The sequence below is a fragment of the Macaca thibetana genome, chromosome 5, assembly GCF_024542745.1.
Source record: "Macaca thibetana thibetana isolate TM-01 chromosome 5, ASM2454274v1, whole genome shotgun sequence".
Classification (NCBI taxonomy): Eukaryota; Metazoa; Chordata; class Mammalia; order Primates; family Cercopithecidae; genus Macaca; species Macaca thibetana.
In genome coordinates, this window is record NC_065582.1 from 50,012,406 (window position 1) to 50,030,168 (window position 17,763).

Consider the following 17,763-nt stretch of genomic DNA (forward strand, 5'->3'; position numbering starts at 1 on the left):
TCTTTCACTAAGAGAAGACAAGAGTGAAACAAAGAAAGTGTAAGAGAGAGGCATAAAAACATTCTAGCTTATAAATGACAAGTTTCTGGTTTGTAAGCCCACCCCCAGAGGGTCACGTCCTGTCGCACTTCATGTCTTATTTATGAGGATGGCTAAACTGTAGCTCTTGAGTCTTGATGTGGCTTTCTCTGGTACCCTCTCTGGGATTGTTCTTATTCCTTAGCAACAGATCTGTTTATGAGTAAGCGTACTATCTGAAATTGGTTTTCTCTTTGCCTCACTTTTTGTAATCATGGCTTACCTCCCATTGAGTTTCTGTTCCCATCTGAGAAATAGGCCTCTTCCCCCATTCGACTGATAGGGCTGACCCCACAAGGTCACAATGACGAATGGACTCTTTTTTGACATGAGGCTCTGGCCCAGTTACAAAGGGAAGGGTTTAGCTTTTTTGTTAGCTCTGAAACACAAGACCGTAGCCATATGTGTTAGTCTTTTCTGTTATTATTGTTGTGATGAGGCTGCATAATGATGCCCTCAGAACTCTCAGTGGTTTACAGAACCAAACATTTTGTTTTACACTCATAGTTCTGTAGGTTGGCTGAGGTTCAGCCACTTTTGACTGGAATCAGCTAAGCTCAGCTGGCTTAGGCTGGACTCCAGGTTTCAAGTTGGGTTCAAGTCTGTTTCACATGTTTTCTTTACAAGAGAAACAGGGAGCAACAGCCCCCTAGGGCATATTCTTCTAGTGGTGACAGTGAAAAGTCTGGAGGAAGCCATCAGAAATTTGCCCCAGCCCTTCACACCTGAGACCTGCCTGCAGCCACTTCTGCCCATGTTCTACCAGCAAAGCAGATCAGATGGCCAAGTGAGAAGTCAGTATCCTCCACCCACCCTGAGGGAGGCACTACAAGGTCACGTGGCAAAGTGGCAGGATGTATATAATTCTATCACAGGGAAGAAGTAAAGAGTTGAAAGCAATAAATTAGTCTTCCAGTTCATGAATAAGCATGAGCCATGTAACTAAAATTACAGATGATCAGTTCCTGTAGGGTCATTCCATCCCAGTGTCTGATTAAATCCAGTTCCATAATTATGAGTGCTTTTTTCTTTTCTTTTTTTTTTTTTTTAAGACAGAGTCTTGCTCTTGTCGCCCAGGCTGGAGTGCAATGACGCAATTTCAGCTCACTGCAATCTCCGCCGCCTGGGTTCAAGCGAGTCTCCTGCCTCAGCCTCCCGAGTAACTGGGATTACAGGCACCCGCCACCATACCCAGCTAATTTTTGTATTTTTAGTAGAGATGGGGTTTCACCATGTTGACCAGGGTGGTCTTGAACTCCTGACCTCAGGTGATCCACCCGCCTCAACCTCCCAAAGTGCTGGTATTACAGGCATGAGCCACCACACCCAACCAGCTGTTTTCTTATAACGGTGGTTGGCAAACTTTTTCTGTAAAGGGCCACATAGTAAATATTTTAGGCTTTGCAAGCCATATAATATCTGTTGCAACTACTCAATTCTGCCTTTGTAGAGCTAAAGCAGTCATAGGCAATACTAAACAAATGGGTGTGGCTGTGTCCAAATAAAACTTTACTTACAAAAATGAGCAGCAGGCAGACTGGACCCTCAGGCCATAGTTAACTGACCCCTGTCATGAACCCTTTTGTTGGGATATGCTTATTGGATATATCTTATTAATTGTCACTGTTTCATATAAAAGATTCATCTTGAGGCTTAACTAAAACAGCCTCCTTTCCCTCCCATCTAACACTGACAAACTTAGATATCGCTTTAATTAACTTTGAAAAAATGCTTACTTGTCCAGTAAGACAGTGCAAATTGTCATTAACTAAAAACATAAATCTTCCAAAAAAATACCTCATATCAAGCACTGAGCATCTTTATGAAAATATAATGATAATTTCTATATTAGAAAGCAAATTTTAAACACTACTCTTAAAAGAGACGTAACTACCATTTGTTTAATTTCCAATGCCAAAATATTGTGGTTTAACTTTTTCTTCCTCCCTCCCTTCTTAGTTGAGTTATGAATTGACATTTTGGATTCAGTAGCCATAATGATATTTTGGCATTTGATGTAAGGAATGACATATTAAACTGAAAAGGTCACTATTCAACTCTTTTTTCAATTTAGGGTTTATGTAGCTGAATCTCTCATTTCCAGTGCTGGAGAAGGACTTTTTTCAAAGGTAGCAGTGGGACCTAATACTGTTATGTCTTTTTATAATGGAGTTCGAATTACACACCAAGAGGTGAGTGGGGGTGACAGTGGAAAATCAACTTTGTTGGTTAAAGGACTTTGCTTCAAACAAAATCTCTTTACCTTAGTACTCACTAGAAAGTTAAAGAAACAGATTGACTTTTTTGTAAAATTGATTGGACATTCTCCTCCTCTTTATTTTAAGCCTTAATATGATTTTTCAAAAGTTCCACAGCTATTTTATAGAGAGTGGGGTGATGCCATCAATAAGACAGTAATTGGTATATTGGACTATACCAATGTCTAAAAAAATTGAGATCCAGTCAGACTCTGTAAATAACTAACTTACGACGTTGGGTGGGGTACTTTATAGGAAGGCCCCCTACATCTTCTTGTGCAAAAGCCATACTATATCCTACATTTTGTCAGGAGGAGTTCTTTTGTCAAAAAAATTAAAAACAAAATGTTAAAGAGTTGAATCACCTCTTGCCTTTAAAATATAATCTTTGATATATTTCAAAGGCTTCATGTATGTTTTCTGTTTTTATTTCTTCACTTTACAACTAACTTCCCTAAGTGTCTGCCTAAGGGCAAAAGTTCAATGTTTTTAGCACAGCTTATGCGCTCCTTCCTTATCTGACTTATACCCGTGTATGGGGACCTTAAGCTTATGGCTAATATCCCACATTTATGTTCACCTTTGCATTTATTCCTATGGAACAGTAAGAGGGAAATGCTGTAAAATAATAAAGTTATTACACTTTCAAAGCAGTTGCACAGACAAAAGATGGTGATGTATTCAAACTGCACTGTGGTCTGTCAGACTATGTTCCATGCAAAGGCCAGACTTCTGTCAGCAATCCAGAGAAATTCAGCATACAAAAGGTGACGTTGGGATATTGATATATTATTTACTTACTCATTTTACAGGTAGGGAAATTGAAGCCTAGAGAGATTACACAACTTGCTTAAAGTCAAAAATACAGCAAATAGCAGAGTTCAAGTAGGATTTCAAACTGCAGAATCTGGCTTTGTGCTGAACCTCACTATGTTCTATTGTATAAATGAATGTGACACCCTTCTTGCCCTAATGAAATTTAGATTCTGTTGGGGAGATAAGAAAAATACACAACTAATGGCAGCATAAGGTAGATGGTACCAGGTGCCATATATCGGTATCACATGACTGGTTTTGGACTATTAAGATCCATGAGGCAGAACCTACAAAGAACTCAAACAAATTTACAAGAAAAAAACGAACAACCCCATCAAAAAGTGGGCAAAGGATATGAACAGACATTTCTCAAAAGAAGACATTCATACAGCCAACAGACACATGAAAAAATGCTCATCATCACTGGCCATCAGAGAAATGCAAATCAAAACCACAATGAGATACCATCTCACACCAGTTAGAATGGCGATCATTAAAAAGTCAGGAAATAACAGGTGCTGGAGAGGATGTGGAGAAATAGGAACACTTTTACACTGTTGGTGGGATTGTAAACTAGTTCAACCATTATGGAAAACAGTATGGCGATTCCTCAAGGATCTAGAACTAGATGTACCATATGACCCAGCCATCCCATTACTGGGTATATACCCAAAGGATTATAAATCATGCTGCTATAAAGACACATGCACACATATGTTTATTGCGGCACTATTCACAATAGCAAAGACTTGGAATCAACCCAAATGTCCATCAGTGACAGACTGGATTAAGAAAATGTGGCAAATATGGAATACTATGCAGCCATAAAAAAGGAGTTTGTGTCCTTTGTAGGGACATGGATGCAGCTGGAAACCATCATTCTTAGCAAACTATCACAAGAACAGAAAACCAAACACCGCATGTTCTCACTCATAGGTGGGAACTGAACAATGAGATCACTTGGACTCGGGAAGGGGAACATCACACACCAGGGCCTATCATGGGGAGGGGGGAGGGGGGAGGGATTTCATTGGGAGTTATACCTGATGTAAATGACGAGTTGATGGGTGCTGACGAGTTGATGGTTGCAGCACACCAACATGGCACAAGTATACATATGTAACAAACCTGCACGTTATGCACATGTACCCTAGAACTTAAAGTATTAAAAAAAAAAAAAAAATCCATGAGGCTTTTTTTCCGCTTTTGATCACTGCTGTATCCCCTGCACCTAGAACAGTGCCTGGCACATGGTACCACTTAGTAAACATCAGTTGAGGGACTATCACATATAAACAAAAGCACAATTACAATTTAGCAGTGGGGGAAATGGTATACCTTGAGAGTTAACAGTTTTGTATGAAAATGTCGTCGTGTTGGCTTCAAAAGGCTGGACTGCTGTCATCGCCAGCTCCTGGGGTGAGTTGGTCAGGAATGGTTTGGAGAAGAGAAGCCTGATGGTTACACTGTTAGTAACCCCTGTTGTAGATAAGAAGGCATGCTGGTAATCGATGGCTGCCTGCTGGTCAGAGTGATTTCCCACCTGTAACAAAGGTAGAGGACTTGCCTAGAGTACATTCTTGCATCCCTTACATTTCTGGTTCCATTTGTGTTCTTACTTTGTTTTTTTCTTTTGCCTCCTCTTCTTTATCCAATTCAAGTTATCTAGTTATATTTTATGTTTATTCATCAGGGACTTTAAATCCTTTTTTTTCATATGGAACAAGGAAAAATGAACAAATAGTAAGTCGAGCTGCATGGCACTGACCACACATGTCATTTGCACTCTCAGTGTGTGGAGAGATGCCTTGTTTTGTTTTGTTTTATTTCATTTTGTAGTGCTCAAATCTTGAAGTTTTGGCTGAGTGTGGTGGCTCACACCTGTAATTCCAACACTTTGGGAGGCCGAGGTGGGCAGATCACCTGAGGTCAGGAGTTTGAGACCAGCCTGGCCAACATGGTGAAACCCCATCTCTACAAAAAATACAAAAACTAGCTAGGTGTGGTGGTGCACACCTGTAATTCCAGCTACTCAGGAGGCTGAGGCATGAGAATCGCTTGAATCTGGGAGGCAGAGGTTGTGGTTACCCCAGATCATGCCACTGCACTCCAGCCTAGGTGATGGAGTGAGACCCTGTCTCAAAAACAAAAATAATAAGATAAATGAGTTAATATCTCTGATGTCCTTTGAACTGTGGGGAGAAGGGTCCTCTCTAAGGCTCGCTTTTTTGTTTTCTGCAGGTTGACAGCAGGGACTGGGCCCTTAATGGGAACACCCTCTCCCTTGATGAAGAAACGGTCATTGATGTGCCTGAGCCCTATAACCATGTATCCAAGTACTGTGCCTCCTTGGGACACAAGGCAAATCACTCCTTCACTCCAAACTGCATCTACGACATGTAAGTATCACTCCGAGCTGCCGGGGCGGATCTGTGCCTCAGGGCCCTGAGACTGAGGAGGACAGTAAAAGGTGTTATTCTGCCTCAGATAAAGGCTGCTTCATCCGAATGACCATGGGTCCTCCGCCATCGGCCTCAGGGTTATGACTTGAAACTCAAAATATAAACAGCCTCACTCTGTGGCTTTGCAATCTAAGAAATGGAAAGTGCTTTGAAGAGGAGAAATGATATGGAAATAGTGTACCATACCGAGGGGCTGCTGTTTTATAGCTGCTCTTTTTGTCCTTCAGTTTTCTCATTCTGGACAATTAAAGATAGTGTTATTTGAAATAATAGTAAAAATTGAAATTACTCTGCACAGTGGAGAAGATGAGGAAGCCCCCTTTTTTTTTTTTTTAGATGGATTTGCCCTCTTGATGCCCAGGCTGGAGTGCAATGGCGAGATCTCGGCTCACTGCAACCTCCGCCTCCCGGGTTCAAGCGATTCTTCTGCCTCAGCCTCCCAAGTAGCTGGGATTACAAGCATGCACCACCACGCCCAGCTAATTTTTTTTTGTATTTTTAGTAGAGGTGGGGTTTCACCATGTCAGTCAGGCTGGTCTTGAACTTCTGACCTCAGGTGATCCACCTGCCTCGGCCTCCCAAAGTGTTGGGATTACAGGTGTGAGCCACTGCGCCCGGCCAGGAGCCCTTTTATGACGTGAAAGGAAGAAGGAAAATAAAGTCCTAAGCCTAGGGCATGACGTGTCAGTGTTGGAAAAGACCTATAAAATCAGAGTCCCTATTATTTGCTAATAAAAAGGAATGAAGTACTGACATATGCTACAACATGGATGAGAATTGTAGACACTATGCTAAGTGAAAGAATATATGACTCCATTTATATGAAATGTCCAAAATGTAGGAAATCCATAGAGATAGATAGTAGATTAGTGGTTCCCTAGGGCTGGGGACAGGGGATGGGGAGTGTGTGCTAATGGGTATGGGATCTCATTGTGGTCTCATTTTGGGGTGATTAAAATGTTCTAAGGTGGGTGTTCTAAAATTAGATGATGGTGATGGTTGCAGAATTTCGTGTGTATTTGTGATATTCAGTTGTTGAAAGGCCACTGAATTATCTACTTCAAAAGGTAAATATATAAAATGAGTACATATATTTATACTCTGTGTATAAAATACAAATAATCCTCTTAGAGTTTGAGCCTTCTCTTCCATCTGCTCATTGAACCTCTTCTTGGAAACCTCCATTGGTGTGGAGCTTACATTATCCACAAAGGTTCAGAGAAATATACAAATGAAATAGACATTACAAAATTAGCTTCTGGGCTCCGATGACTAGAAAGTTCTTTTTTTTTTTGAGACGGAGTCTCGCTCAGTCTCCTAAGCTGGAGTACAACGGCGAGATCTTGGCTCACTGCAACCTCTGCCCCCCAGGTTCAAGCAATTCTCCCACCTCAGCTTCCCAAAATAGCTGGGATTACAGGCACCTGCCATCATGCCTGGCTAATTGTATTTTTGTAGAGATGGGGTTTCACCATGTTGGCCAGTCGGGTCTTGAACTCCTGACCTCAGGTGATCTGCCTCGGCCTCCCAAAGTGCTAGGATTACAGGTGTGAGCCACCACCCCTGGCCTAGAAAGTTCTTTATAATGAGCCCAAATGAGTTTCCCTGTAATATTCAGCCCTTGGCCCTAATTGTCTCCCTTTTTTCCTGTGTTCCATGTCAGCCTCTCTTTTACATGGTAGCCCTACATACACTTTAGTAGTTTTTATATGACCCCTGAACATGTTCTTCCCAAAGCCAAACATCTCTGACTGTTCTCTAGAGGATATAATTGGGATTCTTTGTACCATCATCATTGCTCTCCTTAGCTTGGTGTGAGAATGCCAGTTATTCTTAGGAGCCGGTGAGCTTCCTGCAACCTTTTCTTTTCAGTTATAGCTTGCAGTCCCTCAGTCATCTTGCTTGTTAGCATAAGCAGAATCAGATCATGTGCATTTAATCTGTAGGAAAATTGCCAGGATTTGGAGGTTCGTCAAGAATGTCCCTTCCTGCATCCTTGAAATGGCTTAAAAATTTTCCTGGCAATGACTTGCTCTCTTTGGCAGCCCATAACAAGCACTGAAGCTACTACTTCTGTTTAAAGGACGGGTAGAAATGGCAAAGGACATGTGTCATGTGAAATGAAACTGACACTGTGATTAACTCCAAGGCTTTCGTGGCCAGGGTGAATTAGGCCAAAGCGTCATTCCAAGCTGCACACAGCTTAACAACAACCCTTTAAAGGGGTGGTAACAAACAATTATAAATGCTACTTAAGACTACTCCTTTAAAACAAACCAGGTTTTTTATTTCATTGCAAGGACATGATTTTTCTCACCAAAAGGAAGAGAGCACAGGAGACGAGAAGGTTTCATTTGTACAAAACCCAAGTCCCTGTACTCTGCCAGTTTTCATTTTGTTTATTGTTGTTTGTTTGTTTGTTTGCAAGCCCAGGGTGATCAAATCTTAGTTATTTGGGGTAATAAGAAGACTACTTGAATAATAACCAGATATGAAATTCAGATACCAATTAATGGTATTCATTTGTTTCAAAAATCATTGGTATTGATATGTACCTTTTTTTTTTTTTTTTTTTTTTTTTTGAGATGGAGTTTCACTCTTGTTGCCCAGGTTGGAGGTACAATGGTGCGATCTCAGCTCACTGTAACCTCTACCTCTCAGGTTCAAGTGGTTATCCTGCCTCAGCCTACCAAGTAGCTGGGATTACAGGCATGCACCACCACACCTGGCTAATTTTTGTATTTTTAGTAGAGACAGGTTTTTGCCATGTTGGTAAGGGTGGTCTCAAACTCCTGAACTCAGGTGATTCACCTGCCTTGGCCTCCCAAAGTGCTGGGATTACAGGTGTGAGCCACCATGCCTGGCCCTGATATGTACATTTTAACATAAACAAAACATTTTCATAAGCTTTTTTAACTGCAGTCTAGTACAAAATGCCAAATGGACAAATAGATAAGAGCTGCTTTTCTAGACAAACTGTAGACAAGTGGCTAAGCCACTTGGCACAAAGGTTTGGTTTGACTGCTAATCGTGTAGCTCACATTTATAGACCACTCACTCCGGGCTGGTGCTGTGCTAGATGCTCTTCATGCATTGTCTCATTCAGTCCTCCTAGTAACTCAGTGAGGCCACTACTATCACCATCGAGATCAGACAGGAAAAGCAGGTCGCCAAGGCAGAGCAGTTAAGGCTCTTAACCACTGTGCCTTCGGGTCGTCTTCAACAATCAACACCTGAAATTGAATTCTTTCTTTTCAGTCTGTCAGTTATCTACACTCTGAAAATGATGATGACAATGAGCCGGAAAATGAAAATAAAAGAGGATTATAAAAGAAGCTTCAGGCCTGGAAATTCAACACAGGGTCTGTTTTTGGTTTTTTGCAGTGTACCAGAGGTTAACCAACCTGTATTTCAGGAACTTTTTTTTTAGTAAAATATGTTAATTTACTTTAATTTTTTTTTCCGAGACGGGGTCTCTGTCATCCAGGTTGGAGTGCAGTGGCATAATGTCAGCTCACTGCAACCTCTGCCTCCCAGGCTCAAGCGATCATCCTACCTCAGCCTCCCAAGTAGCTGGTACCAACAGGTGCGTGCCACCACCCCTGGCTAGTTTTTTGTATTTTTGGGAGAGGTGGGGTTTCGCCATGTTGCCCAGGCTGGTCTCGAACTCCCGAGCTCAGGTGATCTACCCACCTCAGCCTCCCAAAGTAGTGGGATTACAGGCATGGGTCACTGCACCCAGCCAAGTGAAATATTTTAATTTAAGCAAAGAGTCGTGCTTTTCATAAGGAATTCCTGAATCCACAGTCTAGGCATCTCCTTTGGGGTGGAGTACAGGCTGATAATTCTGTTCACATGTGTGTTCACAGATGCATGCTCACAGACAGGCAGTAACCAATATTAGTTGAATCCTACTTTGTGCCAGGCACTGTATAAGGTGCTTTCTATATGTGACCCCATTTTGTCATGACAAAGACCCTATGGGATAACTATTACTAGTATTATCATGATTTTACAGATGAGGAAAGTGAGATCCAGAGATATGAGGTGGACTTTCCAAGAGGACGCAGTAAAACTGTGTTGAATCAGGACTCACACCAAAGTCTTCTGATACCAAGTGTCCTTTCCACGAAACATGATATGATACCCAAGTAGGGTGGACATAGAGGCCCCTTTGGTGTGAGATAAAGGTTGTTCCTTTTTAACTCCACATAAAAGAAGTCCCGAAGCTACAGACATGCCCATTCTTCCACCATTGATAGAAGGAACCAGCCAACTACTTACTATCATGCCCCAAGCACCAATCTTTTTTTTTGAGACAAAGTCTCACTCTGTCACCCAGGCTGGAGTACAGTAGAGCAATCTCAACTCACTGCAATCTCCACCTCTTGGGTCCAAGCGATTCTTGTGCCTCAGCCTCCCGAGTAGCTGGGGTTACAGGTGTGCGCCACCACACTCAGCTAATTTTTGTATTTTTAGTAGAGACAGGGTTTCACCGTGTTGACCAGGCTGGTCTCAAACTCGTGACCTCAAGTGACCCACCCACCTCGGCCTCCCAAAGTGCTGGGATTACAGACGTGAGCCACCACGTCTGGCTGCCAAGCACCAATCTAACTTAGGACCTGGAACCTTCTCCTTTGCTGTCTCACCAACCCTTTGTTCAAAATACGACAATAAACTGGGCGCAGTGCTCACACCTGTAATCCCAGCATTTTAGGAGGCCAAGGTGGGCCAATCGCTTGAGGCCAGGAGTTTGAGACCAGCCTGGCCAACATAGCAAAACCCTATCTGTACTAAAAATACAAAAAATCAGCTGGGCATGGCAGCCCACACCTGTAATCCCAGCTGCTCGGGAGGCTCAGACATGACAATTGCTGGAACCTGGAAGGTGGAGGTTGCAGTGAGCCGAGATCATGCCACTGTACTCCAGCCTGGGCAACAGAGCAAGACTCTGTCTCAAAAAAAAAAAAAAAAAAAAGACTATAAATGAATGAGATTGATTTGACCAGACGCATATAAAAATAAAGCTGATTTCTTCCTGGTCATGCCTTACATATATCCATTTCAGCAGCTGTTAGGTGAGCTAAGTCTATTTATTGCTTATTTATCTGCCTGCTCTGCAGGGAGCTGTGCAGATGAACAGGGTTGGGAGCCTTTGGCAAATGAACATAGCCATAGTGTTAACCTCGTTTCTGGTCCCAAGAGGACTTGTTGTAGGAAGGAGATACTGCTCCCTTCATAGGATGCTCCACAGGGAAATACTAAATAAGCAGGTTGGCAGGGAGGTCTAGACTTCCCTCTTGGGAAGAAATCTTCATCTACTTTCGTGCTAGAAAATAATATTTCCTCTCTATGTATAGGGTAGAAAACAGAGTTTTTGCCTTTGAAAATCCACAGGGCTCTTTCTTACAACTCCAAAAGCACTCTGGTGAAGCCTTCTCCCTGAGATACAGCAGGTAATCTGATGCTGCTGGCCAGACAAGCTCAAATGCTGGCGGGCTGCACTGGATCTGATTTCTCATTAGCGACAGATTTTTGTTGTTGATCATGATTGTTGGTTTATAAATGCAAGGTGCCAAATATGCTTTAAAAAACAGAGCAGTGCTTTTCAGACTTTAATATACCAGTGGATCACCTGGGGGTGTCGCTAAAATACAGATTCCAATCCAGCAGGTCTGGGATGGGGCCGAGATGCTTCATGTCTAATAAGCTCTCGGGTGAAACTGATGCTGGGTGACCACACTTTGGGTACCTACCAGGCGTGCCCAGGGAAGAGTGCCTGGGGGTGATTCCTCTATCAGCCCCTCCCTAGTCTTTGCTTCCAACCTCCTAGTCTGGCCCGGGAATGACTGTGTGCATCTTGATGTTTAGGTTTGTCCACCCCCGTTTTGGGCCCATCAAATGCATCCGCACCCTGAGAGCAGTGGAGGCCGATGAAGAGCTCACCGTTGCCTATGGCTATGACCACAGCCCCCCCGGGAAGAGTGGGCCTGAAGCCCCTGAGTGGTACCAGGTGGAGCTGAAGGCCTTCCAGGCCACCCAGCAAAAGTGAAAGGCCTGGCTTTGGGGTTCAGAGACCTGGAATAGAAACTTGGATCTATGCACTACGTTTATCCGACAATGGGACAACCAGGGACTGCTCATGCTGTGACGTCACATCCTCTCACCATGTGTTAGCAACGACTTTCTCGCATACTAACTAGGTTTGACTGTATTACTCATACCAGATTTAAAATTAGCTAGCCTTGCAACAACGTCCTACTGAGAGGTATTGTCAAGCATTTGACATAAGACAGCGTGATGTTCTTTGGTGGTTCAAGTCTAAATCTGTACCACATTCAGAGATGCCAAATGATTAGACTGAAACAGGGAAATGGGGTTTTTCAGTCATTTTTAGTCAGTGGTTTTTCCATAGTGCTTTTTTTCCTATGGCCAGTGCAAATTGTGTTACCACACTTGCATATGTGCCATATTGAGGGTTGACAATTACTACATCTTTATTCTCTAAATGTAGTATAATTTGCCTTTTAACCTTTGATCTGTATCTTGCAATAGAATGGCTTTGTTTTTTTCCTAGTGAATAGAAGCCCACTTCTAAAGTCATTTCACCCCTCAGTCCTATTCTCTTTCTTAGATATCCTTTACAAGAGAAAACTTCCAAATGGATTTTTGCATCAATAGCAGTGTGTAGGTCTCTCTGGTTCTTTCTATATCATCATTTTATTATTATGTCCTAATATAAAGTACTGGCTCATAGGGCCAGGGTATTATTATAGAATATTATTCTCGCATGTAAACAAAGATATCTTTGCTTTAAGATGTGAGAAGAAATGAATTTACTTTGTTTGCATTAAGTTATGGAAGAGTTGTAATATATACTTTAAGAAAGAAGAGAAGAAAATTAGTATTTCTAAGCAGTAACTGTGGCAATTTTGCAATATTTTCAATAGTGCTAGTAAGTTTTTTCTCCTTGAGTACACATTAAATGTACATAACATAGTGCAGTCAGGCTTGTGACACAGTGCATTGAATTCAGAAGTCAAATAGCAAATTTGAATTCTAACAGAATTCAAAAAGCAATTTTTTTAGTCAGTACTACTAAGGCAGACATACTGATTACTAGGTACAAATCAAACCTTGATGCTAAAACTCTTCATCATTGTAATTTCAAAGCACTTACCTGCTTCAAAACATTGTAAACTAAGACTGAACACCTGTATAGTTTAAAAGCAACACTATCAATAGCATTTCAGCCATTTTGCCAGCCATGTGTAATCACAACAGCAGAAATAAGGAGAAAACCCCTGTTTTTTAGTTTAGCTAATTAGATCTGTAACTTCACTGGGATTGCTCTGAATGAATTCTGAGAGTTTTGTTTTTTATAAGCACCCTTACCACATGCCATAGCTATGTCTCTTTTAGACACCTCGATGTGGTGGCTGGAAGAACTGGAGAGCAGCTGTTGTGCTGATCTGCAGCTGTCAGCTGTGGTTCCTTTCACCTGAGTCAGTTTGGTCTGGAAAGCTAAGGCCTTCCAAGCTATAGCGGAGAGTGAGCTCCAGCTGATGAGAGAAGGCTTGCAGTGGGAGAAGAGTGAAGACATAGGCAGAAGGAGGTTTGCTCTTTCTTGTCAGTTGCACATAGCTTTATGAAGACTACAACAAAAGTGCTTGATCCCAGGCTGCTCATGACTTTCAGTTCAGGTGGCCCCTGGGCACATTGACAGAGTTGCCCTTCCCTTCTTTGCAAGGCCAAGCTTCCTAGAGCACCCAGTTGCATACTTTGCAGCTAGGGGGCAGTGGTTTCAGGGAGATCCAGTTGGATCCCTGCTTGAAAGCTTAAGCCGATGGTTCACCCATGAGAGGAAGTTGTTGGTGCTTCCAGAAAGATTGCCCACCAAAGGAATTGAATAGAGTTTTTAGATTTAAAGGCACCAGGATAGGGTCACTTTTATTCTGTAGAAAGAGACCGTTTTATACACTGTGACAGATGGGCCAGGGCCTCTGGACTTGCATTCTGATAGGTGCTTTAATTTAAATGTGTCCCAAAGGGAGTGACTGTCTTCAGGAGAAAGATGGTTTGCATTAAGCTCACTCAGGTGAGTTGTGCAGCCGGGTCAGGGAATGAGGTCAGGGAGAGGATAGTGCTGGTCATGCCCCCGATGCAGCCATGCTCTGAATGATTTCATTCCTGAGAGTGATCGCATTCTGGTCCTGGCTGCAGTGGGGTACAATTTACATCCTAAGGGGCTACTCTATCCCATTCAAATGGTATTTTTTTTCAAAATTGGATAAAAGGAATTGAAGAGTTGAATGTAGTGATTAGTCCGCTAATCATTTCTTCAGATGAGATATTGAATGGTAACACTCTGAGCTTAAAACTCAGCAGTGTGTCTGTGACCTCCACGCAAATCAGAGGAAGCAATGCGCCCTCGCTGAGCCTCACTGTGTCTTCCTCCCAACTCTCTTCATACTCTCTGTGTCTTCCAGCTCTTCTTTCTCCTGCTCTTTCCTCTTCTCTCTGCATATGTGAGAACACCTGGATGTCCTATGTAACAGCAGCCCCATCTGCCCTCTCCTGTTCCCTGTTCCAAGTCCTCTGCACTGTCCTCTCTTGAGTCTCTCTGGCTCTGTGCATGTCCTCGGGTCCTTCCCCGTCTGGCTTTCCCTCTGTGTGTCCCTCTCTGTTTGCTTATGTCTCTGGCTCTGTCTCTCCCACCCCTCCCCTCACACACACACATACTCCCAAATATAAGGCTCTGTCACAGGTTGGAATCAGAGTGGGGCTTGAGATTCACTGAGTTCTGTAGGTAGAGAAAGAAGTCAAGAGAGTGGAGGTTCTATAAGGAATTAACAGCTGAGGACGGAAGGGTTTGTTTCTCGTTTGAACCTAAGTGCAAGTGGAAAAGAATACTCAGAATGTATTTTTCTACTTTACATCTGCTGGGGAAGGAAATATGTCAGGAAGCCGCCGCATCTGGTCATTTCATCAGCATCAGAATCACAGCAGACGTGGAAGATTCCATGTGGTGGGGAATAAAGAAATGACTTTATGCTCTCCTAAAAAGCAGCGGGAGCCTGTGTGTGTGTGACACTGTAATCTCAAGCAGATTCACTCAGAGCTGTCTCAGTCCAACTCCTGCATGACCAGATCTTCCCTTAGCATCTTTTCTGTGATGAAATATTATCTTGTGTTAGAGTTAGGAATAGGAACTAACCTGTAGGAGCATGTCCCCAAATGGACATTTGAATGGACTAACAAAAACAACTGGAAAGATTGAATTTCCGACACAAAGGAATGATGAGATCAAAAAGAAAGCAGTGAGGAGTTCTTGAGTCTTGTAGTACCTATTCTTATTTTAACTTGCTTCATCCTTGATCTACCCGAGACACTAAGAAGGAAATTAGTTTTCCAAGAGCTCTTTGAACCTGTCTAGGACTGTAGTTAAACCTATTTGCCCTATGGGGGTTCTTCACACTTGAAAAACTATTTCCTTATCACCAACAACCCACCCGGAAAGGCCAATGAGGCCAAATGTAACCATTTTTAACATTTAAATAGAACTATTAAAATTGCATTAATTGTGAACAGTGAATTAAAGGGTTGTCTTCTCCGGGAGACAGTATGTGGCACTTTTAGTAAATTTCGTTTAATATATAAAAATTTAAATCACTCACTGCAACATGCATTTAAAATCTTCCGAGAAGGTAGAGGTATCGTTTTTTCCCTTTTGTTTTGTTTTAAAACAGTTGCCTCAAGCTTCTGTCTTAAGAGTAGTGACTTAGAATCCAGACATCTTTTGTTTTAGAAAAACAAGCAAAACTATGTTGCAAGACTGACAGTTGTAATGTTTATTTGCCACAGATCAAAGGTTCACAAAGTATATCAAATCTACATCTACTTGGGGTACCTTGATAGATTATTACTATTTTTCTTTTATCTTTCCCTTCAGGAATTTGGAACCTCGGTGTCACTTTTTTTAATTTCAAAAATACTAAATTGTAATAGTTTTCTTTTGCCAAATGTGTGCATACATATTCAAAGCAATGAAACTATTTCAAGCCATACAACCACAGGGGTGGGAACCCTTTTCACAAATTTTAATGTGTTTGTATGTAAATAGATGTTTGTATGAAATATTTTCATGATAGAATGAATATATTTAAATGAAGTTGAATTATTCCAGTGCTACTTAAACACATTACAAAAATTTTGGTGAGAATTATCTGAGTCTATTGAGATGTAATGCAGATCAATTTTGATTTTTAAAAATCAAAAGCCTACAATAACTCTGACTCTCAGCAACTTCCTCGACGTTGTTGCACCTGACGTGGAGAGAGCTCGTAGGCTTCCCCAGTGCCTCAGCCGCTTCCTGGTGGAAGTTAGGTGCTAATGGAGGTGTGTTCACCTTTTAGTGATATCACTGCAGGCCTTTGAGGGGCCTGAGAGTGAATCAGAGGCATTAGAGACACCGGTGCAGTTATCTGGAGCACAATTTCTTTGCAGGGCAGCAGAATCAGAAGCCAGACTTGGCCATGTGAACCTCGAAACTGGGTTTCCCGGCCGCCATCAACCGTCACCCTTACTGCCTAGTCACACACGTCAGGGAGGCTGCCCTCAGTGGAGTTGGGGTTCAGACCCCAGGGTGGGACTTCACAGTTTTGCCAGCAATGTCTACCTTCTGACTTCCGCCTCGCAGAGAGGAAGGAGAAGGGAGCATCTGGCAAGGGGCCCATTTCTCAGCACAGTACATTTCCTGTCTCAGCTCTGGAAGACTATGCACCCAAGCACCAAACTTCCAACCAGAGAGAGAGACGTCCTCCGATAACAAAAATCCTTGCTTCCTCTGTCTGTGACTTTACACACAGTTGTTCAAAGTTGTTAAATATCAAGACCAATCACATCCCTAGGACATACCTCCCAACTCTCCTGACTCTTTTGTTATTGAAAAAACAAACAAACAAAAACTCCTTTATGATGATATTCAACTTGAGTGGGTATTTTTTTTCCCACTTTGGTCCTGGATATAATGAAATGATACATATTAGGATAAATTTTCACTGTGTATAGTAGCAATATGAACACACATGCCAATGTATCAACATATCTACTTGGTTACATTTTGGGTTACGATAATTAACCTTGATTCATGTATTGGGAAGCTACAGGGACTACGTAATGCCTGCTTATCACATAGGAAAATTATGTCCATAATTCTGAGCTCCCTTCTTCAAAAGTTTCCTCCTGGGTTTTCTATGTTCTCTCTTTATCCTGAAATACATTTATTAGGTTGTGAGGTATGTTTAAGGAGTAGAAGCCGGGGGTATGCTTTCGGCATTTATTGCAACCAAAAGTTAACCCCATCACAGTTAACGAGCATCTTTGGTCTCTTGTGGAATTTGAACTAAATCTATGAGCCTTATTCAATATCTATAATTCTATGATTTTTTTTAATTATGGGAAATTTATGAAAGATGTTTACATGAGTAATGTTTGCCCTTACTGTGTTATGAATGAGTTTTTTGTAGTGTGTCTGGGTGCATGATGCAAGAGAGTAGGAAAAATGTTTCTGAAACAAAACTTGACAAATATTTGTAATGAAAGTAAATTTAAAGATTGCTATAATTGCGCTATAGAAACAATGCAAGTATTAAACAAAATATACAATCATCTGTCGCTGTCTTCCTTTGATCATCTAGGTTAGAAAAGCAATAATGGTTTTCTTATAATGTGTCTACCTGTATATTTAAATTACTAAGTGAACTTTATATTTTAAGTTGTTTTAAAATATTATTAGCCATTTATCATTTTCAGAGCATTCTAGTAAGAGCTGAGGATGAGTCGGAAAAGTTTGGAGCTTGCTGTGTATTTGATATGATTCCACATACACCCATAAATCCAGAAGGATTAGCCACACCAACAGAAAGTGTCGGATTGAATACATACATGGTAAGGGTCTGGAATGCGAATGAGATGATCAGAGCAAATAGCTGAAAGACAGGAAATTCAATTCACGATTTAAAGAAAATATAAAAATTTTGTTAGATATTGTGGTAGATTTTAGCAGTCTGAGGATGAGTCTGAGCTGAGAACCCTGGCAATCCCTTATTCTGGCCCTAATCACAGTCAACATTTCCTCTTTTTTTTTT

At 41.7% G+C, this 17,763-nt stretch overlaps 2 protein-coding genes across 22 annotated transcripts in view; both read left to right on the forward strand.

The window, feature by feature from the left end:
* Positions 1 to 17,284, forward strand: part of SETD7 (SET domain containing 7, histone lysine methyltransferase) — a 54,556-nt gene extending 37,272 nt beyond the window's left edge. For 2 of the 7 annotated variants that reach the window (XM_050790245.1, XM_050790244.1), the window contains 3 exons: positions 2,153 to 2,270; positions 5,394 to 5,551; positions 11,486 to 17,284. In XM_050790245.1, coding sequence (XP_050646202.1) covers positions 2,153 to 2,270; positions 5,394 to 5,551; positions 11,486 to 11,666 — 457 coding nt within the window. In that variant the 3' untranslated portion in view covers positions 11,667 to 17,284. The other 5 variants (XR_007725660.1, XR_007725662.1, XR_007725661.1 and 2 more) reach the window with 5 other exon arrangements.
* NDUFC1 (NADH:ubiquinone oxidoreductase subunit C1) overlaps positions 1 to 17,763 on the forward strand; it is an 829,703-nt gene that overhangs the window by 590,238 nt on the left and 221,702 nt on the right. The window lies entirely within an intron of this gene.